The sequence below is a fragment of the Channa argus genome, chromosome 14 (genome assembly GCF_033026475.1).
Source record: "Channa argus isolate prfri chromosome 14, Channa argus male v1.0, whole genome shotgun sequence".
Lineage (NCBI taxonomy): Eukaryota > Metazoa > Chordata > Actinopteri > Anabantiformes > Channidae > Channa > Channa argus.
The window spans coordinates 22616483-22640651 of record NC_090210.1 but is presented as its reverse complement, the minus strand read 5'-3'; the positions used below and the strand labels follow the sequence as shown (position 1 = coordinate 22640651).

The 24169-nt window shown below is 44.3% G+C and overlaps 3 protein-coding genes and 2 non-coding genes across 5 annotated transcripts; 4 read left to right on the top strand and 1 right to left on the bottom strand.

Annotated features, from left to right (window-relative positions):
* Window positions 1-4511: 4511 nt before the first annotated feature.
* Window positions 4512-13240, top strand: LOC137098414 (uncharacterized). The gene is made up of 3 exons (XM_067474638.1): window positions 4512-6529; window positions 8191-8415; window positions 8731-13240. Exons 1-3 carry the CDS (start codon window positions 4840-4842, stop codon window positions 10251-10253), a joined length of 3438 nt encoding a protein of 1145 aa, XP_067330739.1. The 5' UTR covers window positions 4512-4839; the 3' UTR covers window positions 10254-13240.
* LOC137140572 (tripartite motif-containing protein 29-like) lies at window positions 12294-13240 on the top strand. Its single transcript, XM_067528874.1, has 2 exons — window positions 12294-12836; window positions 13076-13240. The coding sequence occupies exons 1-2, from the start codon at window positions 12294-12296 to the stop codon at window positions 13175-13177; spliced, it is 645 nt and encodes a 214-aa protein (XP_067384975.1). The 3' UTR covers window positions 13178-13240.
* A 1755-nt stretch (window positions 13241-14995) lies between these two features.
* On the bottom strand, window positions 14996-15114 carry LOC137099075 (5S ribosomal RNA). The gene has a single exon (XR_010910714.1). It is a non-coding gene; the product is annotated as a 5S ribosomal RNA (ribosomal RNA).
* A 391-nt stretch (window positions 15115-15505) lies between these two features.
* Window positions 15506-15624, top strand: LOC137098998 (5S ribosomal RNA). Its single transcript, XR_010910692.1, has one exon. It is a non-coding gene; the product is annotated as a 5S ribosomal RNA (ribosomal RNA).
* A 5579-nt stretch (window positions 15625-21203) lies between these two features.
* Window positions 21204-23805, top strand: LOC137140570 (tripartite motif-containing protein 16-like). The gene has a single exon (XM_067528872.1). It carries the CDS (start codon window positions 21631-21633, stop codon window positions 23335-23337), a length of 1707 nt encoding a protein of 568 aa, XP_067384973.1. The 5' UTR covers window positions 21204-21630; the 3' UTR covers window positions 23338-23805.
* Window positions 23806-24169: the final 364 nt, after the last annotated feature.

The window sequence follows — 24169 nt, the reverse complement described above, 5'->3', positions numbered from 1 at the left end:
TTCACATTATCTTTCATTATGGGTTTGTTCGGTAAAGGCAGCAAAATGTTCCCTCCCAACGTTTGACTGATGTAAATCCTAAGAGTTTTACTCCTGTAACAAAGTCTACACATCGTTTGAAGTGGCAAGAACATGGAGGCAGATATTTGCTCCCAGAAGTGCAGCTGTCAACCACAATTCGCCACTGTCCTCCTTTAACACACCTTTCACTGTCAGGTGTGTAATAGAAGTTGGTGCTCCGCTCACTGCCAAAGAGGAAAGTGGAGGAAAACCTGGGCAAGAGTGTCAAGACACCATTTTAAGGTCCGTCCAGAGACGCAGAATGAAAATCACAATGACCATCAGCACAGCTGCATTTTGCGAGACGGTTGGGCCCAAAGTAGAATCAGAGGTGCGAGGGCCATCCTTCGGCGGGAGAGCGTGCACCGGGTGCTTGTATGTCTCCGATGGGGTGAGTCAAACATGGACATGGAAAACATTCTCTTCGCCGTGGATCGCAATGATGAACGTGATGGAGGCTGGAAAGTCACAGTGATTAGCAGACAACCTGACAGTTTGCTGAGGGAACTGAGGACGTAATAAGCAAAGTGATGAGAGCAGGTGAAACTGATTACCGGTGATTAGTAAAGCGGAAACAATGCTACGGGACCAGGAAAGAGGAAGTGGCTGCAAAATAAAAGTCATAAAGAGGAAGTGAAGTTGGGGATCCTGACAAAAGTTTAGGATCGGATGAGCTACTGATTCTTTCCTGTGTGAATCCACTAAGATTGCGTGAAGCTGTCCTTATTATAGAGTAGGTCACATGATAAAACACCCTGACGTCACAGTGAGCCTTAATGTAACCTGTTGTGTGAGTATCCTGAGATACCCAGTCAAGATTAAATTGATAAATGAAGCACGAGGAAAAAAAGGCTGGGAGCAGTAGCCTGAGGGTGGAGAATGCTCTGCCCAGCAACAGAAGGTTAGAAAACTAATGTGTGATGTATGAGGTTTAGAACTGCATAGGATGGAGACTTGAAACTCTGTTGATGTACTTCTCTCTTGCAAGATAATAAAACCCTAAAAGACGTCCTGGATGTTGAAGCTTCTTTACCGATTACACTGGAGGTGTCTAAGAATCAGAGTTGCCTGATTCCAAGACGGCGCCAGTGTGTATTTGCTGTAGAGCTGAAGACATGTCTGGCGCGCTTTCCGGTGGACTCGTTGGATGAGCTTGGAGTGGTTCATGGCCTTTTCCCCTCCTGGCACTCATTGGAGCCTGTCAATGCCTGGCTGGTACCTGTCGTTGGTCCGGAGGACCTGTTCCAACGCCACCGTCCCTGTTCTTCTTGTCCCAGGCACCACGGGGTAAATCTGGAGAACCTGCGGCCTCTCTATTGTGATTATTTTAATTTCCCGCGTACGTCGGGTCGAGGGGCCACAGTTTATGAATCTACATATAAATGTAACCAGCCATCTCTGTCGTCTTCTTTTTCCAGCTTTGAACTTGACTTGTTTGAACTGGGTCGCTATCAACCTGTGCTGTGCGTCGTCCACCTAAATACAATAAGGACTTTCTTCATGAATTTTCTGAATTTTTTGGTGATATCATGCCTAAGTATGATCAAGTCCTTATCGTTGGAGATTTTAATGTGCACAAACAATGTCCAAGGACTTTTTAAGTCTTATTGACTCTTAATTTTCTTCAGCACGTTTCGAAACCCACGCACAAGCATGGACATACTCTTGACCTGGTTTTAACTTATGGTCTGTCTGTTACCAACTTGAGGATTTGTGATACAGTGTTTTCTGATCATATGGCTGTATTATTTGACATTACGCTGCCCTTTAACACCTGTATTATTTGACATTACGCTGCCCTGTAACACCTGTATTATTTGACATTACGTTGCCCTGTAACACCTTTAAGCCTCGCGCTCCTCCTCGGTGCGTCCGTATTATTAACCCTTCCACTGCCGCTCAGTTCTCGGCCTCACTCCTGAGTCTATGTGTTCCGATGCAGAGGAGCTCAGCTCCTGGTTTCATTCAACCTGCCAAACAGCACTAGATGCCGTGGCTTCGTTAAAGTCCAGGCAGCCTAAAGTTAAAGCTGAGCCGTGGCTGAATCATTCAACTCGCGCTGTCAGAAGCGAGTCTTGAAAAGCTGAACGAAAGTGGAAGAAGGACAAGCTGCAGGTCTCATTCCAAATATTAAAGGACTGCTGGTCGTTATCAGGCTGTTGTAAAAGAGGCAAAAAGGGAACAGTTTTCAAATATCATCCTGTCAAACCGTCACAAGCCTCGTATTCTGTTTAACACCATAGATGTTGTTCTTAATCCCCGAGGACTGTTTGTGAGGAACCTTCCCTGGAAGCACGTGAAAACTTTAAGTTTTTTGTAAATAAGGTGAATAATGTGACGGCTCTCATATCACCACCTACTTCTGACCCTTCAGTGTCTGTGTTGTGCCCTGTAACTTGTCACCAGTTTGAGCCTGTGACTTTGTCTTTTTTATATGAGACTGTTAGACATCTGAAGCCCTCAGGTTCCCCCACTGATGTGGTTCCACCACAGTTTTTTAAAGAGGTTATCACTACTCTGGGGCCTTCTGTTCTTGTTGTCTTCCCAAGACACTGCAAACATGCTCCAGTGCAGCCACTGATTAAAAAAACAGGCCTGGATCTCAGTGTGTTGTCCAATTTTAAGCCCATTTCTAAACTTCCCTTTCAGTCAGAAATTCTGGAGAAAATTGTATATGTCCAACTGAAGGACTTGTTAGAAGAAAACAGCATTCTTGAGGTTTTCCAGTCTGGCTTTAAATCGCTTCACAGCACAGAATTGGCACTGCTGAGGGTTTGTAATGACATCCTCTTAGCTAGAGACGCTGGGGACTCTGTGTGGTCTTGGTGCTACTGGATCTTACTGCTGCTCGTTCCGAGCAATGGATAGGCATCCCACTGCTCTGGAGTGGTTTAGGTCACACAAATGGATAATGTCCAGTCCTCTTCTGTTCCTCTGTTATATGGGATTCCGCAGGGCTCAATTCTTGGGCCTCTGCTTTTTCCCCCTCTATCTGCTCCCCCTTGGCATAACTGTCCTTTCCACTGTTATGCAGATGACACCCAGATATATGTGCCACTGAGACAGAAGGATGGCTACTCCATAAGCTCACTGATGGAGTTTCTTGAGGAATTACAAGCCTGGATGGCTCTTAATTTCCTCCACTTTAATGAAAAAAAGACAGAGGTTATTGTCTTTGGTCCAAGCACGAGAAGTGAGCCCCCTCTTGAAGACCTGGGCCCTTTGACACAATTTGTTAAACCTACTGTCACTAATTAGGGTGTTAACAGGGACAGTGGTTTTAGCATGGACGGGCAGGTTAGTGCAGTGGTGAAATCCAGCTTCTTTCATGTAAGACAATTGGCAAAAGTTAAACCATATTTGTCAAAAACGCACTTTGAGACAGTGATTCATGATTTTGTCACAACTCGGCTGGATTACTGTAATTCTCTGTATTTTGGTGTCTCTCACTTGTCCCTGTCCCGTCTTCAGCTGGTAGAAAATGCAGCTGCACGTTTGTTAACTGGAACACGGAAGAGAGCACATCACCCCGGTTTTCGCATCGCTGCCTGTCCATCTTAGAGTTCATTTTAAAATTCTTTTATTTGTTTAAGTCCTTAAATGGTTTTGATCCGCCCTATCTCTCTGAGTTGCTATATGTGCACTCCCCCTCCAGGTAACTCAGGTCTTCTGACCAGCTGCTCCTGGACGTGCCGAGAACTCGGCGGAAGCTCAGGGGAGACAGAGCATTTGCTGTTGCAGGCCCCAATTTGTGGTATGCACTGCCTTTGCAAGTTAGACAGGCCTCCTCACTGTGTAGTTTTAAATCGAAGCTGAAAACTCACTTTTTGTCCCTGGCTTTGGACCCAGTATGAGTAGGTGACTGTACTACTTTATTGCATTTCTATTCTTTTTATCCTTTATTACTTTATATGTATTTATTTTGGCTTTACCATTTTAAATTGTTAAGCACGTTGCTCAGTTTTTGCCGTTTTTAAACTGCTTTATAAATAAAGTTGGTTTGGCTAAGACCAGATATTGTCATTTTTGCCACGGCACCTGTACAGCAATAAGCTAAATTCAGTTTCCTCCTGCATTGCCTGGAACTGGGGGGCTGCCTAAATCCCCTAAAAGACTTTCTACCTCCTCATAGGTAAAGTAAACTCTTATCATGCCATACAATGGTGAAATCAGCTGAGAAGGTTCAGGAAGTTCTCACCGTGCACTATGCTGCACACAATTGTTGCTGTTCTTGTTAAACAAAATGAACAGAGCTGCAATCTTCAATGTTTAGCTGCTAAATTAAATAATTTAAGATTTAGGAAAAAAATAACAAGAACAGGATTGAAGAAAAATTGTGCTGTTTGCGACCTGTGGAAAATAGGAGGCCACCAACTGATCCATAAGTATGAGCTGAAAAAACTTAAATATCAAAAGACTCACACAACAATGAACTACAGAAAGCTTTTGTGTGAATTGACTTTTAAAATTAACTGATGTGAAAATATCTTTCACTAACATCTTTGTATTGAAACATGTTATTTTAAAATTGCTCGAATGCTTTAATGACTTGATGGATGAACAGTGCAACTCCTCCTTTTCTGCTCTCACACACACTGAGCTGCACTTTATTTCTTTGTTCCCTCCCCTTTAGATCTACAGTTTCAAGATGGGTGTAACCAGGAAGTGCAGGAACTGACAGGATCCATTCTCTGCAGAAACACATGTTGTTTAGATCAGAGCTAAAACTCTCAGTTCTAAGAAAGAGAAACTGAAACAGTCATTATCACTGAAGGTAAAATGGCGCAGAAAGGAGTTCAGCTGGACGAGGAAGCATTTTCTTGTTCGATCTGTCAGGATCTACTGAATGATCCAGTGACTATTCCCTGTGGACACAGTTACTGTCTGAACTGTATTAAAGGTTTCTGGGATGAAGAGGATCAGAAGAAACTCTACAGCTGTCCTCAGTGTAGACAGACCTTCACACTGAGACCTGTCCTCGTGAAAAACGCCATCTTAGCAGGTTTAGTGGAGGAGCTGAAGAAGACTGGACTCCAAGCTGCTCCTGCTGATCACTGCTATGCTGGACCTAAAGATGTGGCCTGTGATGTCTGTACTGGGAGAAAACTGAAAACTGTTAAGTCCTGTCTTGTTTGTTTGGCATCTTACTGTGAGAAACACCTGCAGCCTCATTATGAATCTCCTGCTTTTAAAAAGCACAAGCTGGTGGAGCCCTCCAAGAACCTCCAGGAGAACATCTGCTCTCGTCACGATGAGGTGATGAAGATGTTCTGCCGTACTGATCAGCAGTGTATCTGTTATCTCTGCTCTGTGGATGAACATAAAGGCCACGACACAGTCTCAGCTGCAGCAGAAAGGACTGAGAGGCAGAGAGAGCTCGAGGGGAGTCGACAACAAATCCAGCAGAGAATCCAGGACAGAGACAAAGATGTGAAGGTGCTTCAACAGGAGGTGGAGGCTCTCAATCGCTCTGCTGAGAAAACAGCGGAGGACAGTGAGAAGATCTTCACTGAGCTGATCCGTCTCATGGAGAAAAGAAGCTCTGAGGTGAAGCAGCAGATCAGATCCCAGCAGGAAACTGAAGTGAGTCGAGTCAAAGAGCTTCAGGAGAAGCTGGAGCAGGAGATCACTGAGCTGAAGAGGAAAGATGCTGAGATGGAGCAGCTCTCACACACAGAGGATCACAACCAGTTTCTACACAACTACCCCTCACTGTCACAACTCAGTGAATCTACACATACATCCAGCATCAACATCCGTCCTCTGAGATACTTTGAGGATGTGACAGCAGCTGTGTCAGAGCTCAGAGATCAAATACAGGACATTCTGAGACAGACATGGACAAACATCTCATCATTAGTGACTCAAGTGGATGTTTTACTGTTAGATCCAAAGGCAGAACCAGAGACCAGAGCTGGATTCTTAAAATATTCATGTGAAATCACACTGGATCCAAACACAGCAAATGATTATCTGTTATTATCTCAGGGAAACAGAAAAGTAACAGTAGTGAGTCAAAAACAATCTTATTCTAGTCACAAAGACAGATTCACATTTTTCTGTCAGGTCCTGAGCAGAGAGAGTCTGACTGGACGTTGTTACTGGGAGGTGGAGTGGAGAGGGACAGCAGTTGATGTAGCAGTCACATACAAGAACATCAGCAGAAGTGTGAACGGTGAAGGATGTGATTTTGGTAACAATGACAAATCTTGGGCACTAACGTGTTTCCAAAAAAAATTTGAATTTTGGTTCAACAAAATTAAAATTCCAGTCTCAGGTCCTCAGTCCTCCAGAATAGGAGTGTACCTGGATCACAGAGCAGGTATTCTGTCCTTCTACAGTGTCTGTGAAACCATGACTCTCCTCCACAGAGTCCAGACCACATTCACTCAGCCTCTACATGCTGGACTTTTCCTTTTTGACTGTGGATCCACTGCTGAGTTGTGTAAACTTCCATCAAGTCTTCGTCATTAAAAGACAGTTTGTTGAAATGAGAGAGACACCACAGAGATCAGCCAATCAAACATCACAAGTTTTTCATTTAGTATATTTGTTCTTTTAGTTTCTTAGTTTTTCGTTTATTTCCTGTTTCTGTGGAGCCACTGAGGATATCACTGCTCATGATGAGTTTTGTTTAATCCTTGTGTAATGTTCATATTTTGCTTAAACATCCTCTGTTCACAGGTCAAACAGAACAAGAGCATTGATGTGGGTTTAAGACGACTCTGCTACAAAAATGTGTATGAAACACAGCAGATGGAAACTTCAGCTCATTGACAAACGATTTAGACACATGTGGTTTAAAACTGACATTTAGATCTGTTTAGTCACATGGATCAAAAGTTGCTGTTGTTTTAAAGGATAGAATGACAGTTGTAAAAAGCATTTCAATCAAGACATTGTGCAAAAATAGCATCTTTATTTTCAAGAAATTATTGTATAATCATAATTGGGGGCGGCTATAGCTCAGTTGGTAAAGGCAGTTGCTTACGGACCACAGGGTGAGTGGTTCGATCCCCCGCGCTGGCTATATGTCGAAGTGTCCCTGGGCAAGACACTGAACCCCTCACAGCCCATTTGCCCTCCCCAGCGATGCAGTGCCAGTCCAAGCCCAGTAGAAATTGGGGAGGGTTGCGTCAGGAAGGGCATCCAGCGTAAAAATTGTGCCAAATCAACATGCGGACAATGATCCGCTGTGGCGACCCCGAAGTAGATCTTTGATTATTTTGACATAGTTGAACAAACTGGGTGTGTTTATGAAGTGAATCTGCATGAAATCACTGAACATAAGTTATTAACAAACTGCTTTAATGTCTGAACAAAGTAAAGCTTTACATAATAAACTACTATAATAAACTATTATTTCTCCAAGAATCGATCAATTATTTCCAGGATCTTGTTCAAAGTTGGTGGAGAAAATATGAAAGTTGTATGAGACGATAACTGAGGCAGTTTTCATCCTGTAACACTACAAACTCCAGTAGAGACAGTGGAACATTTGAACTTGCTGAATGTGCATAAAATATTATGTAGATGAAAAAAAAACACTCTTACTCTTATTTTACTGCCTTTTTTAAATATAGCTCACACAAAGCTGCAGAGAAAAATTTATCTCTAACATTTAACCTTCTCAACATGAACAAAAACTCTCCTTGTCACAGCATCCACCCTTCTATCCTCCCCTTCCCTCCTGCTCTCTCTCTCTCCCTGTTTGTTTTCTTTCTCCCAGAGCACCTGGACTGCAGCGGCGGCCACACCTGCAAGCAATCACTCATCCTAATGACAGCAGTTCATATACCGGTCTCCTCCACGCCACAAGTTGCCAAATCGTCGCAGTAACCTCCTTGGTACTCGTGTACATTAGGCTCCTGGTAAAAACCCGTTAGTTAGAAACGACCGGTGGGTAACGGTGCCCCAGGCTGGAGATCAATAGCACAGTCAAATGGGCGGTGGGGAGGGAGTGACAGGGCTTGCTCCTTATTGAAGACTGGGGCGAGGTCATGATAGGCTGGGGGAATGAGGGACATGTCCGGTGTGGGGGAAGTGTCCACGGGAGGAGAGTGGCAAACAGGGAATGGTGCTGAAAGGAGACAAAACTAACATCTCCTATTGCCCCATTCCGCTGGACAGAGAAAGCCGAGGGAGCGTTCACCCAACTTAAGGAGCAGTTCACCTCTCCCACCATCCTGTCTCAGCCCGACACCTCTCGCCAGTTTGTAGTTGAGGTGGATGCCTCAGAGGTTGGCGTGGGTGCCGTCCTTTCCCAGCGCAGTGAGGGCGACCAGAAGCTGCGGCCCTGCGCCTTCTTCTCGCGCCAGTTGTCCCCTGCCGAGAGGAACTATTCTGTGGGTGATCGTGAGCTCCTGGCAATTAAGCTGGCACTGGAGGAGTGGCGCCTTTGGCTAGAGGGGGCGCCACAACCATTTATCATTTGGACTGACCATAAAAACCTCGCTCATCTCAGGACCGCCAAGCGACTCAATTCCCGGCAAGCCCGATGGTCCCTTTTCTTTGAGCGCTTCAATTTTTCCCTCACCTACCGCCCCGGGTCTAAGGACATCAAACCCGACGCTTTGTCCCGCATCCACGCCCCTGAGACATCCCCCCATGATCCCGAACACATTCTCCACCCATCATGTGTACTGGGGGCCCTCACCTGGGAAATCGAATAAACTGTGCGCATGGCCCAGCAACAGGAGCCCGATCCCGGCACCGGACCTCCTGGTCTCCTTTTCGTTCCTTCTCGGGTTCGTTCCCAGGTCCTCCAGTGGGCCCACTGCTCCAAGTTCTCCTGTCACCCCGGGGCAGACCTTTCCATACACCTCCTCCGGAGACACTTCTGGTGGCCGTCTCTGGTTAAGGACACCTGGGAGTTTGTGGCGGCCTGCGCCATCTGTGCCCGGGGAAAAACCCCCAAGAAACCACCAGATGGCCTCCTTCAACCCCTTCCTATATCCAGTCACACATGGTCACACATTGCCCTGGACTTCGTCACAGGACTTCCACCATCTCATGGAAATACCACTATCCTCACCATCATCGACCGCTTCTCCAAAGCTGTCCACTTTGTCCCCCTGCCAAAATTACCTATAGCCACTGAAACAGCTGAGCTTCTCACCCAGCATGTTCTCCGTCTCCATGGAATCCCTCACGATATTGTTTCGGACCGTGGCCCACAGTTTGTCTCCCAGGTTTGGAAGGCATTCTGTAACGCTCTGGGGGCAACCGTCAGTTTGTCTTCCGGGTTCCACCCCCAATCCAATGGCCAGACTGAATGTGAAAACCAGAGTCTTGAAACCGCCCTCAGATGCGTCACCTCATCTAACCCCGCCACCTGGAGTTCATTCATTCCATGGATTGAATATGCTCATAACTCTCTCACTTCCTCTGCCACATGTCTCTCGCCCTTCATGTGCTCTTTAGGGTACCAACCGCCAATGTTCCCAAATCAGGAGACGGAGATCGCAGTTCCTTCTGTCAACGCACACATCCGCCGTTGCCGTAGGCTATGGAGAGAGGCCCGGGCAGCACTCCTCTGGACGACACAAAGGAACAAGCGCCTCGCCGACCGTCGGAGAACCCCGGCCCCCACCTATACACCAGGTCAGACTGTCTATCTGTCCACTCAAAATATTCCTCTGCATATCAAATCTCGAAAATTAGCCCCCCGATATATTGGCCCCTTCCCTGTTGTAAGAATAATTAACCCATCCGCTGTACAACTCACACTCCCCAGAAATATGAGAGTGCATCCCGTGTTCCACGTCTCTCAGTTAAAACCAGTCTCTTCCAGTCCTTTGTGCCCGCCGACCGACCCCCCACCTCCCACCCGGCTCATCGACAATCACCCCGCCTACACTGTGCGTCGCATCTTGGACGTTCGCCGCCGGGGCCGGGGTCTCCAATATTTGGTGGACTGGGAAGGTTACGGTCCGGAGGAACGCTCCTGGGTTCCCCAGGCTTGGATCTTGGATCCTAAGCTTGTCAGGTGCTTCCACAAGGCTCACCCTGACAAGCTGGCCGGTCGCCCAGAGGCGACCCTTGAGGGGGGTGTACTGTCACAGCATCCGCCCTTCTATCCTCCCCTTCCCTCCTGCTCTCTCTCTCTCTCTCTCTCTCCCTGTTTGTTTTCTTTCTCCCAGAGCACCTGGACTGCAGCGGCGGCCACACCTGCAAGCAATCACTCAACCTAATGACAGCAGTTCATATACCGGTCTCCTCCACGCCACAAGTTGCCAAATCGTCGTAGTAACCTCCTTGGTACTCGTGTACATTAGGCTCCTGGTAAAAACCCGTTAGTTAGAAACAGCTAACCTGCTCTTTGTCTCCCTGCCCTCAGATCCTCCGGCCGCCCTGCTGTGTTCAGCGATCCCCTTGGCTCCTCGTCTCCACGGCTCCTTCTCCCGCGGTCACCATTCAACCTCCACCTGTGACTCGCCCCCCAATCGCCCCCCCCCGCACAAGGCATCAAGCTCCTCGGACCAGCCTCTCCGTTCTCCGGACATCGCCTCCTGGCAGCGCTCCCCTTTTCCCCCGACCCAATCCACTATACCTTCCCCTAAATAAACATTCACGCCTTCCTAACCGCCTGGTTCCGTCTCTCTTTCTGGGTCCGCAAAACATTAAATACACATCAAAGTGTGACACTCCTGGGACATGTAAATACACATGGACACAAAACTTCTACATTTATAGCAGTAAATTATCCTCACACTTCTCCAAGCAGAAACTAAAGAACTCCTGATCAAATTACACTCAGGTTGAACCTGGGACATACTGATATGAGTGATAAACTCTCTCTCTACACCACCTGCCTTGATGTAAATCTGAAGAGTCTCTTTCTTTTGGCCCAATCTTTATGAACTAATGGAAAATCTTACTGCTAATAATTAGCTGTAAAAAATAGTAAATGCATAATGGAACCAAAGTACCACCAAATGGTAAAGATGCTCATTACATCCGTGTAGCATCTTACACTGATAAAGCTCAACATTATGACCATGTGCAGTTTAATACAGTCCAATACAGTAGTTCTGCCATGAAGTCTACGTTCACGAGGTTATAATTTATCAGTTCTTAGGTTGAAACTGTCAGGTGATAATTCTACTATTGTTTCTATTACTGTTTATTATTAAGGTTTTTTAAATAGGGCCAATGGGACCTGGTGGTTCAATAAGCAGAGCAGCAGGAACAGGAGTGTAGGAGTGTAGCTGGATCACAGAGCAGGTATTCTGTCCTTCTACACTGTCTCTGAAACCAGACTCTCCTCCACAGAGTCCAGACCACATTCACTCAGCCTTTACATGCTGGACTTTGTCTTTTAGGTTCTTGGATCCACTACTGAGTTCAGTAAAATCAATTGATGGAACAAGTGATGTAAAAATCTAATGTGTTAAATTGTATATTCTAGTTAGTTTTTTGGAAGGTTTACACTGATGTTTAAACCAGAGACACCACACATCACCTGTCAATCATGGTGGTATTTTAACACCTAATTTATTGTTCTGATAATAGTTTGGGTTTGTGTAGGTTTTTTTCTGTGACTTCTGCAGCGGCAGATGACTTCACTGCTCATGATATGTTTTTTCTCTAGGTAAAAATTTTATCTACTCTGTGATATAAATGTGTAATAAAATTTCTATTGTAATGTTTCTCTTCTACTGCATGAGTAGAAATTATCAGATTTTGTCATTGATTTTTTGAAACTATTCTGAAAATATAACTGAACCAGTTTTCAGTCTGAAATTTTTGTTCTATAAAGTCTGAAAATTCATCCCTATTGCTGCTGCTTTCAAACACAGTGAGCTCCTCCCTATTAACAGATTTATTTTTGTTCCTTCCTCCTTCACAGATCTGTCAGTGTAAGGATGTGTGTAAACAACATGGAGGTACATGCCTGAGCTGGTAAAACCTATTGACTGCATCATTGGAACAAGAGCAAAGATCAGTTTTCCTTCAGGGCACAGAGCTTGTTGTTCTTCGGACAAAAGTGAAACTATTCAACAATCGCAGTCGGGGGAAAATGGCAAAGCAAGGAAATCAACTGGATCAAGAAAAATTCTCCTGTTCGATCTGTTTAGAGGAACTGAAGGATCCAGTGACTATTCCCTGTGGACACAGTTACTGTGGACACGGTTCCAGTTGCTCCTGCTGATCACTGCTATGCTGGACCTGAAGATGTGGCCTGTGATTTCTGTACTGGGACAAAACTGAAAGCTGTTAAGTCCTGTTTGATGTGTCTGGTCTCTTACTGTGAGAAACACCTGCAGCCTCATTATGATGTAGCACAGTTAAAAAAACACAAGCTGGTGGAGCCCTCCAAGAACCTGCAGGAGAACATCTGCCCTCGTCATGATGAGGTGATGAAGATGTTCTGCCGTACTGATCAGCAGTGTATCTGTTATCTCTGCTCTGTGGATGAACATAAAGGCCACGACACAGTCTCAGCTGCAGCAGAAAGGACTGAGAGGCAGAGAGAACTCGAGGGGAGTCGACAACAAATCCAGCAGAGAATCCAGGACAGAGAGAAAGATTTGAAGGTGCTTCAACAGGAGGTGGAGGCTCTCAATCGCTCTGCTGAGAAAACATTGGAGGACAGTGAGAAGATCTTCACTGAGCTGATCCGTCTCATTGAGAAAAGAAGGTCTGAGGTGAAGCAGAAGATCAGATCCCAGCAGGAAACTGAAGTGAGTCGAGTCAAAGAGCTTCAGGAGAAGCTGGAGCAGGAGATCAATGAGCTGAAGAGGAAAGATGCTGAGCTTGACAAAGAAAACTATGTATGTTTAAACCTACTGGATTTGATCCTGTTGAATGTGCAATTTTAGTTCAGATTCATTCAACAAACTGTCAAAGGTGATAATTATGAGAAACATATGAAGGACGACAATTTATTTGAATTTTGACTTTTTCCTTAGAATTCTAACTCTAAACTCAGGATTCTTATAATTTTTTTTCAAAATTCATTATTCAAATAACTTTATTAAACCCATATGGAAATTGTGTTGTCTTGTTACAGCTGCTCTCTGCAGGAAAAGTAAAAAACAAAGGAAAAGCACCTCAACCAAACCAAGGAGAAAAACCACATGGACAAATGAACAATCTACTGAAATGCAACTAAAAACAAAATATGATAGATAATAATTGACCTTAAAATAAAATAATAAATAATTGTCCATTTTGACCTTTCAGTCCCCTCCTGTTTACAAGAGGGGGACGAGTTGAACAGTTTATGTCTCCTGTGTTGTTCTGTGATCAGTCTCTGGCTGAAAGTGCTGCTCTGTGCAGCCAGCACACAGTGGACTGGGTGGGAGGGATTGTCCAGGACTGAGAGGAGTTTGGACAACATTCTCCAAACCACAGCATAGAAGATGGAGCTGGCAACCACAGACTCAGAACATCCAGAGCAAGGTGCTGCAGATGTTGAAGGACATTAGTCTCCTAGAAAATACAGCTGCTCTGTGTTTTCCTTTAGATTGATGCTTCATTAACTGACCGGTCCAGTTTATTGTCCAGGTGGACACCCAGGTATTTGTACTCTGAAATTTCTACGAATCATAAACTTGTGACAGTATTTAATGATCAATATCTATATATGAAAATGTAAATAACTTCCCGTTCGTTTTGCCATTATTATTAAGGGTCAACATAAGCAGCACTTAACATCATTAGCGTGTCTTCTCTCCGCTTTGCTAAAACACCGGTGCGGCTCCTAAGGACGCTGTCACAGCCGGTCAGTGACGTTGTTACTGAGGAAATACGTACGTGAATCGCATCATTGGCTGAAGCGGACACTCTCTCACTGAATCACTGCGAAATAACAGAATAAATTGTTGTGTTTTTTATTTTCAAATCAGGTTGGATGTTTTTCTGTGCGCGGAGACAGTGTCAGCAGCGCGCAATTGCGCACACGCGCAGATTAGCGGGAACATTGCTTCCACCGCCAAAAGTCAAAAAACATAAAACATGATCTTGACAGACCCCCAGGCTTGTCCAGGTTGGTGTAGATCCGGGGTAGTAAGTGGATGAGGGCGTCCTCCACTCCCAGCTGAGGGGGATAAGCAAACTGGAGGGGGTCCAGAGATGTCACAACATCCCTGCAGGGCATTTGTGGCCCCCTCGGATTAACCATTAGTTATTTATTACTTTGGCTTATTATTTTTTAAACTTTGCTACATGTAAAAGCAGTTGGTGGTTTAAAAACCTTTTCAGGGAATGAGGACACTTCTGCAGACAAACACGGTGAAAACATTTAACACCACACTGTGTTTCCCCACAGTGATCAGGTTTCAGTGCAGCTCTTTCGCCTCCTGGTGGCCACACAGTTTATGACAAGGCTGGTGTTAAGCGTTTAGAACAGCCTCCTGCAGGATCTCAGCGTTTCTAAGCACAAAAACATTTATTCATTGGTAGAAATGTAACACATATTAAGTTGTTACCAGATATAAGGACATTTTAGTGTCAAATTGTAACGGGTTAGTTTTTAGGGTTGGACGCAATAAGGTGCTTGACACAACTTCTCAGTTTTAACCAAGTTTATTAAAGAATGTTGTTGGCAAAGCAGGATGGTGATGTGGTTGCCCTCAGACTCGCTAGGTGGCGCTGATCTCCAGTCTATGAGGGAGGACACACATATGAAATGGAGTCTAAAACAAAGGCAGGACTTACTAGAGTGCGTGGGAGAAAGGAAAAAGTCACTGGCCCCACCAAGTTCTCGGGTCCTGGATCAGGCCTTAGTTTTACAGGCGCAGACTGTTAGCTGAGGAGCCTGTGAGTGGATTGTGGGAAAATTGGTCTGAAGGAAATTGGAGAAGGGATTCTTTGTTTCAGTCATTTGTCAAAAAGAAAAGTCCCTTTGTCACATTGTGAGGGTTGGATGCTTCACCTGTGATGATAACAAAGTGCATATTTTGAGGTTTTGGATTGTTGATGAGGAAAAAGCTTACAGCACCTGGTATTCCCAGGCGGTCTCCCATCCAAGTACTAACCAGGCCCGACCCTGCTTAGCTTCCGAGATCGGACGAGATCGGGCGTGTTCAGGGTGGTATGGCCGTAAGCCACGAGAGTTTTGGCAAACAGGCCTTTTGAGAAGGAGGTGGTCGACGATCTCTGGCTCTTGTCAGGTGTCACATCGCTCTCGATGTGAGCAAATGAAGCACGGGGGGCATCAAATAAACAGCGGCGTCTTGGAGAGGCGGCCCCCAGCAGCAAAGTGCTTCCACAGTCCTAGTCTGCTCTCAGCTGGTTGCTGCTCTGCTCTTTCTAACAACGGATCACAGCAGATCAGGAGGAGCAGTTACTAAGTATTTCCGCCTCCTCTTTAGCCACCCTCCAGCCGGTAGCTCCTCAGGCGAGCACCCAGGTGGTCTATGGCTGAAACTGAGCCAGTTGGATGGGATGCTGATGATGATGTGCTTGTATAAAATGTGTGTTTGTGCGGGGAGCTGTGGCTTACGGCCATACCACCCTGAACACGCCCGATCTCGTCCGATCTCGGAAGCTAAGCAGGGTCGGGCCTGGTTAGTACTTGGATGGGAGACCGCCTGGGAATACCAGGTGCTGTAAGCTTTTCTTTTTCCCCCCAGTTTTCTCTTACAGACAGTAGAGGGCGCTGCTGCTGCTGCTGCTTCACTGTAGACAGACTGTTTAAAAGCAAGGAGTGGACGGGGGAGCTGTGTGAAGAACCTCTGGCAGAAACTTCCTCTCACGTCATGTTCACATTATCTTTCATTATGGGTTTGTTCGGTAAAGGCAGCAAAATGTTCCCTCTCAACGTTTGACCGATGTAAATCCTAAGAGTTTTACTCCTGTAACAAAGTCTACACATCGTTTGAAGTGGCAAGAACATGGAGGCAGATATTTGCTCCCAGAAGTGCAGCTGTCAACCACAATTCGCCACTGTCCTCCTTTAACACACCTTTCACTGTCAGGTGTGTAATAGAAGTTGGTGCTCCGCTCACTGCCAAAGAGGAAAGTGGAGGAAAACCTGGGCAAGAGTGTCAAGACACCATTTTAAGGTCCGTCCAGAGACGCAGAAAGAAAATCACAATGACCATCAGCACAGCTGCATTTTGCGAGACGGTTGGGCCCAAAGTAGAATCAGAGGTGCGAGGGCCATCCTTCGGCGGGAGAGCGTGCACCGGGTGCTTGTATGTCTCCGATGGGGTGAGTCAAACATGGACATGGAAAACATTCTCTTCGCCGTGGATCGCAATGATGAACGTGATGGAGGCTGGAAAGTCACAGTGATTAGCAGACAACCTGACAGTTTGCTGAGGGGAACTGAGGACGTAAATAAGCAAAGTGATGAGAGCAGGTGAAACTGATTACCGGTGATTAGTAAAGCGTAACCAATGTGACGGGACCAGGAAACAGGAAGTGGCTGCAAAAAAAAGGTCATAAAGAGGAAGTGAAGTTGGGTATCCTGACACAAATGTCTCACTGTGCTGTATATTCCAACATTTCTAACTTCTTTTACATTTTTTATTATTAACAGGATTCACACTCATTGGTATAGAATAATAAATTCAGCAACACACATTTATACATATGTACCACTTGTTGCTAAACCCACTTGTTTTGTTTGATTATGCTTTAAAATGTAAAGTACACTCTGATATTTCTCTTTTTTTCTCCTGTAAAACGATGAGTATTTGTTCAGATTCAAGTCTTTAGTATTCGAGTGTATCTTTAGCTGTATCCATAAGTTCATATATAACAGTGTCCACATTCCAGTCTCAGGTCCTCAGTCCTCCAGAATAGGAGTGTACCTGGATCACAGAGCAGGTATTCTGTCCTTCTACAGTGTCTCTGAAACCATGACTCTCTTTCACAGAGTCCAGACCACATTCACTCAGCCTCTACATGCTGGACTTAAACTTTTTGGTAGTGTATCCACTGCTGAGTTGTGTAAACTCCCATCAAGTTGTCGTCTTTCAAAACACGAAGTTTTTTGAAATGAGAGAGACACCACAGAGATCAGCCAATCAAACATCACAAGTTTTTCATTTAGTATATTTGTTCTTTTAGTTTCTTAGTTTTTCGTTTATTTCCTGTTTCTGTGGAGCCACTGAGGATATCACTGCTCATGATGAGTTTTGTTTAATCCTTGTGTAATGTTCATATTTTCGTTAAACATCCAAACAAACAGAGCAATAAAACACACTGAGACTAAGACCAGGTGACTGACGTGTCCTGTTAATGTCTCCATATATTCTCCTACACTGTCAAAAATGGAAGGACTGTTTGTAAAAGGCTAAAAAATATGTTGTGAAAATCCTCCAATTAATGAACAGCTTTTTAAAAGGCAGCACATGAAGATTTTGGCCAGTGTTTCCATTTCCTCCACACTGTTCAGACTCTGATTCACTATGAGGATCTAAAAAATACACAACACTGAGTGTCTCACTGTTGTTCAGGGACTAAATGAACAAAGTACGTGAGGTACTGCAACAGTTATGCTCTAATGAGACGACTTGCTGATTTCCAGCAGATGTCGCCATTTTAACAGTGTCAACACATTTGCTTCAAATTGATTCAAAGATTCAGTTTCATTTTTCCATCAGAATTCTGTAAGAACAAAGTAAATTATGAGAAAAAAGCCAGAATTCTGAAACAAAAGTCACATTCAAAAACATATTTATAGCGACTCTAATCCTCTGCTCCACAAAGTAGCATTTCTAGTAATGAATAAAAGAATATACGTGTTATAGACACGTGTTAATACACAGAAACAACAGCAGGTAAAGGTGGAGCTGATATAATGTCTTTATGTGCTGACAGCTGCTTCAGCCATTACAATACATCATGAGCAGTACCTTAAATAACATCAAATGGAAATACTCCAGTAAAGTACAAGTACCCCGAAATTGTATTCAAGTCCAGAACTTGAGTAAATATACTTAGTTCCTTTACTTAGCTGTATATGAGGCAGTTACCTGCAGCTCAGGTGCTCCTTGTCAGCTCCAGAAAATAGAAGCTTAGAACCTCAGAACAGCTGCTCTCCACCACATGCTCATTGTGAGGGAAATTTGATAATCTAGTAAGACATCCTGTCTCTGGCTCCACAAAGAAGTGTGTTAGCTAGGCACCAACCCTAAAACTACCCACATCTGAACATTTGCTTCCCAGCAGGAATCAGTACAGATGATCAAGTGACAAGAACTTGCTAAGGAGACTCCGGACCACATTGTATGAAGGTTGATTTGCATTGACTCATCTCTTACTGGGATTACTGTTGTATGCAGCGCAGTGAAATCTGAGTCGCACGAGGAATCATAGCACTAAAAAACAGGCTACGAGAGAAATAGTACTTGGTACTAAGAGAAGTAAGCACCTGGCCTGGGAACAGTTTACCAACTAAATTATTACCATCGTGTGGAGAAAGTTACAGTTTAAACAGAAAAGGACAGCACAGAGCAAGTCTTTGTCCAAAACGTTCTAACACTAATCTGTCTTGTCTGAGTTTTATAAGGTGATTCCAGGTCTGGACTCTGCTCCTCCACTCCCTCCCCCACCATGTCCAGAGTCATGACCAGCCAAAGAACTTGTGGCAAAGAACAAGAAAGGGGACGTGGCAAAGGAAGAAGACATCAATGTGTCCAAGAAGCTTGTTTTCAGTGTGGTGAGAAAGGACAGGGCCTCTGATAGTCCATCCAAAATCAGAGTACAGGCCATGTCAAAACCAATACAGGAAGCCACCAATGGCATGAAGCCTGTGTTTGATCCCCTGTTACCAGCAGCTGTAATAATTTCATGTGAGAATTCTCTAGTGCTTGTTACCATATTGTTTTTTAAAGTAAGAGACCAACCAAGTGAGTGGTGCTTCCTTCAAATTCACAGGAGGTGAATGCAGCCATACACCCCAGAGTGCTAAAAATCATTCTTCCTCTGGTAGCATCAAATTTGACCAATTTTGGTGTTTGCTACAGTACGTAGATGATTTGCTAATTTCTATTTGTCCATTTGAAGAAGCATGCAAAAAATGAATATGCTGCACCTGTTAAAGCCTCTTCTAGACAAGGGCCATAAAGTATGTTTTTCTCACTGCAGTTTGCAGAATAAAGTGACATATCTGGGTCCTGTGATCACTCCAGAGGAAAACTGTCACAAAAAGTATGTTATTGTTTGCACATGAGGAAACCATGTAGACTCGTGAAGAAAGAAAGTGTTGCCCCTGCACTTGCTTTGCCTAATCTGAGTTGGTTGTTGACCAGGAGACAGTTGCAGGACTTCTTTGTTATCCCAACCTCATGGGTGTAGAACAGCCTGTTCCTTGTTTCTAATCAGGCTGGATCCAGTTGTAGCTGGTCTCCCTCTCTGTCTGAGAGCTGTTGCAGCAGAGAAAGCTGTGTTAGCATCATGTGATGTGGTTAGCTGTTCTGATTTACTGCTTGAACAGCCTAACATTGCTGTGATGCTGTGTTCAGCCCTGCTGCTCTTCTGCCTGCAGAGGAGGATGGAGATCCTCATGGCTGCACTGAGATATTGGAAACCATATGTATATGTCTCCTTTAGGCAACATTATTAGAAAACACTCCATAAATTTCCACTGCTATGCTGATGATACCCAGCTATATTTATCTATGGAACCAGATGAAAATAATCAGTTAATAAAGCTTCAAGCCTACAAGACATAAAGGTCTGGATGTCCCACAATGTTTTACTTCTAAATTCAGTCAAAACTGAAGTCTAGTATTTGGGCCCAAAAATCTCAGAAATATGATGTCCAACCATTTTGTTACTCTAGATAGCATAAGTCTGGCGTACGACTACTGTAATTCCCTACTTTCAGGATGCCCCAGTATCTTCCTAAAGAGCCTGCAATTAATCCAAAATGCTGCAGCAAGAGTGCTGACTGGAACTAGCAAGAGAGATCATATATCACCTTCACTAGCTTCTCTCCATTGGCTTCTCATTAAATCTAGAATAGAATTTAAAACCCTGCTTCTTACATATAAAGCTCTGAACGATCAGGCTCCATCATATATAGAAGACCTCATAGCACCATATCATCCCAGTAGACCACTTCGATCTCAGAATGCAGGCCTACTTGTGGTTCCCAGAATTTCCAAAGGTAGAATGGGAGGCAGAGCCTTTAGCTATCAAGCTCCTCTTCTGTGGAACCAGCTCCCAGTTCTTATTCGGGAAGCAGACACCCTCTGTACTTTTAAGTCTAGGCTTAAAACCTTCCTCTTTAATAAAGCATATAGTTAGTTATAGTTGTGCTTCCATAGGCTTAGACTGCTGGGGGACCCACCCCCCAATGCACTGAGCTCCTTTCCTCCTCTTGACCATCTCTCCTCTCCTCTCACCCCGCAATTGTCACCACTGTATGTCATTAACTCTGTGTGTTTTCTCCCGTAGTTGTCTTTGTCCTTCTCTGTCTCCCTCTCTCTGTCCATTTCTGCAGGTTTCTTCGTTTAAAGGGAGTTTTTCCTCTCCACTGTTGCCTATGGCTTGCTCCAGGGGGAATTGTTGGCTTCTCCCTATACATCTTTATACTCTTGAGTTTATTGTGTAAAGTGCCCTGAGATGACTTTGTTGTGAATTGGCGCTATATAAATAAAGTTGAATTGAATCGAATTGAATTGAACTAGACAGAAAACACTGGGGAGACAGGAGACAGACTGGGGCAGAGCACAACAAGGTTAGAGCACTGACAATGTCCAAGTCTAAAGAATCCAGTATCAAGATGACAGAGCACAGGTTCAGGTTCAGAAAACTCAGGTTCAGATCCAGTAAGCCGACACAGAGCGGTTAAACATGGCAAAGTCCACAATCCAAGAAATAAAATCAATAAGGAAATCAGAGTTCTGAACAAGGCCAGAAAGAAACACAATCCAGAATCTAGGTCAGTCAAGCAGAGTTCAGATAATCAGAAAGACTTTTGAAGCCAGGGGGTCAGACAGGTTATAAGGTTCAGGGACAGATTTGAGTAGTACCTGGTAGACAGGTGAGTTGGAGAGTTGCTTCACTGACAACTTACACAATGGTGTCAATGTGATTGACCCACTATGGAGTGTAGTTCTGTTCTGCTGAGCATGTTTCTCCTTCTTCCTGATTAAACTCACCATAACCAAGACTGTGAGCTGCCTTTTGCCTCCTAAACTTACAGTTTTTGCCGTGACACTCATCAACCAGTTACCTGCTAAGCTGATCCCTGTTACTCATTAGCTTCAGTAATGTACCTGTTGTTGCATAGAGTCTTCTTCTGTGTGTATAGTCTCAGTTTTGTAATTGGACAAGTTAAGATAAACATAACTACAACAAATATAACATTTTTTGCATCTTTCTGCAGTGTGTGTCTGTCACATTATTTTAAAATTGCTCAAATGCTTTAATAACTTGATGAATGAACAGTGCAACTCCTCCTTTTCTGCTCTCACACACACTGAGCTGCACTTTATTTCCTTGTTCCCTCCCCTTTAGATCTACACTTTGAAGATGGGTGTAACCAGGAAGTGCAGGAACTGAAAGGCTCCATTCTCTGCAGAAACACATGTTGTTTAGATCAGAGCTCAAACTCTCAGTTCAAAAAACGAGAAACTGACAGTCATTATCACTGAAGGGGAAATGGCGCAGAAAGGAGTTCAGCTGGACGAGGAAGCATTTTCTTGTTCGATCTGTCTGGATCTACTGAAGGTTCCAGTGACTATTCCCTGTGGACACAGTTACTGTCTGAACTGTATTAATAGTTTCTGGGATGAAGAGGACCAGAAGAAACTCCACTGCTGTCCTCAGTGTAGAAAGACCTTCACACCGAGACCTGTCCTGTTGAAAAACACCATGTTAGCAGTTTTAGTGGAGGAGCTGAAGAAGACTGGACTCCAAGCTGCTCCTGCTGATCACTGCTATGCTGGACCTAAAGATGTGGCCTGTGATGTCTGTACTGGGAGAAAACTGAAAGCTGTTAAGTCCTGTCTGGTTTGTTTGGTCTCTTACTGTGAGAAACACCTGCAGCCTCATTATGATGTAGCTCCATTAAAGAAACACAAGCTGGACGAGCCCTCAAAGAACCTCAACGAGAACATCTGCTCTCATCATGATGAGGTGATGAAAATGTTCTGCTGTACTGATCAGCAGTTTATCTGTTATCTCTGCTCTGTGGATGAACATAAAGGCCACGACACAGTCTCAGCTGAAGCAGAAAGGACTGAGAGGCAGAGAGAGCTCGAGGGGAGTCGACAACAAATCCAGCAGAGAATCCAGGACAGAGAGAAAGATGTGAAGGTGCTTCAACAGAAGGTGGAGGCTCTCAATCGCTCTGCTGAGAAAACAGTGGAGGACAGTGAGAAGATCTTCACTGAGCTGATCTGTCTCATGGAGAAAAGAAGCTCTGAGGTGAAGCAGCAGATCAGATCCCAGCAGGAAACTGAAGTGAGTCGAGTCAAAGAGCTTCAGGAGAAGCTGGAGCAGGAGATCACTGAGCTGAAGAGGAAAGATGCTGAGCTGGAGCAGCTCTCACACACAGAGGATCACAACCAGTTTCTACACAACTACCCCTCACTGTCAAAACTCAGTGAATCTACAGATACATCCAGCATCAACATCCGTCCTCTGAGATACTTTGAGGATGTGACAGCAGCTGTGTCAAAGCTCAGAGATCAACTACAGGACATTCTGAGACAGACATGGACAAACATCTTATCATTAGTGACTCAAGTGGATGTTTTACTGCCACAACCAGAACCAAAGACCAGAGCTGGATTCTTAAAATATTCATGTGAAATCACACTGGATCCAAACACAGCAAATGAAAATCTGTTATTATCTGAGGGAAACAGAAAAGTAATATTAATGGGTCAAAAACAGTCTTATTCTAGTCACACAGACAGATTCAATGGTTACTGGTTTCAGGTCCTGAGCAGAGAGACTCTGACTGGACGTTGTTACTGGGAGGTGGAGTGGAGAGGGACAGGAGTTTATGTAGCAGTCACATACAAGAACATCAGCAGAAGTGGGAGCTTGAATGAATGTGTATTTGGACGCAATGACAAATCTTGGGCACTAAGATGTTTCCAAAACAGTTTTGAATTTTGGTTCAATAAAATTAAAACTCCAGTCTCAGGTCCTCAGTCCTCCAGAATAGGAGTGTACCTGGATCACAGAGCAGGTATTCTGTCCTTCTACAGTGTCTCTGAAACCATGACTCTCCTCCACAGAGTCCAGACAACATTCACTCAGCCTCTACATGCTGGACTTTATCTTTTTGGTAGTGGATCCACTGCTGAGTTGTGTAAACTTCCATCAAGTCGTCGTCATTCAAAGACAGTTTGTTGAAATGAGAGAGACACCACAGAGATCAGCCAATCAAACATCACAATTTATTATTTAGTATATTTGTTCTTCTAGTTTCTTAGTTTTTCGTTTATTTCCTGCTTTCTGTGGAGCCACTGAGGATATCACTGCTCATGATGAGGTTTGTTTAATCCTTGTGTAATGTTCATATTTTGCTTAAACATCCTCTGTTCACAGGTCAAACAGACCAAGAGCATTGATGTGGGTTTAAGACGACTCGGCTACAAAAATGTCTATGAAACACTGAGCAGATGGAAACTTCAGCTCATTGACAAACTATTTAGACACATGTGGTTTAAAACGGACATTTAGATCTGTTTAGTCACATGGATCAAAAGTTGCTGTTGTTGTGTTAAAGGATGAAAGTTCACCTTTTGTTAAAAGCATTTTTATCAAGACTTGATTTAATGAATAAAGCATCTTCTGCTGTGAACAAACAGTGTGATATCACAGAGATTTCCATTCTTTACTGGTGTTGTTTGAAGCTCCAAATGCTCCGTGAAGTTTTTACACGTCTTCCTGCAGTGAACATCACAGCAGGTTAACAAGCGACTCCCAACACAAGAGGGCGTCTACATCCTGTTAACCACAGATGCAGTGCGGATGGTTGGTATTTTTGAAGCTTGTTGCTCTGGTCTCTTCTTCAATACCCTGAGGAAACTGAAGTAGAGTGAAAGGATTGTGGTTTGGTGGATGTGATGGAGCCGCTTCTGAGTTCTGGGAACTAAAGTAGACGAGATATTAAAGAGGGAAGCTGCAGATTTGGTTTCTTCTGTTTCCTCTCTGGTATTTAGGTTTTCCAGTGTTAAAGTGC

What these genes read in the sequence shown, in the direction of transcription:
- LOC137098414 (XM_067474638.1), top strand. Translation starts at nt 4,840, where the DNA reads ATGGCGCAGAAAGGAGTTCAGCTGGACGAGGAAGCATTTTCTTGTTCG. An exon ending in ACTTCCATCAAGTCTTCGTC is followed by an intron (nt 6,530 to 8,190) that starts ATTAAAAGACAG and finishes TCCGCTGGACAG; the next exon opens with AGAAAGCCGAGGGAGCGTTC. An exon ending in GAACTATTCTGTGGGTGATC is followed by an intron (nt 8,416 to 8,730) that starts GTGAGCTCCTGG and finishes GGGAAATCGAAT; the next exon opens with AAACTGTGCGCATGGCCCAG.
- LOC137140572 (XM_067528874.1), top strand. Translation starts at nt 12,294, where the DNA reads ATGTGTCTGGTCTCTTACTGTGAGAAACACCTGCAGCCTCATTATGAT. An exon ending in AGCTTGACAAAGAAAACTAT is followed by an intron (nt 12,837 to 13,075) that starts GTATGTTTAAAC and finishes GTCTTGTTACAG; the next exon opens with CTGCTCTCTGCAGGAAAAGT.
- LOC137140570 (XM_067528872.1), top strand. Translation starts at nt 21,631, where the DNA reads ATGGCGCAGAAAGGAGTTCAGCTGGACGAGGAAGCATTTTCTTGTTCG.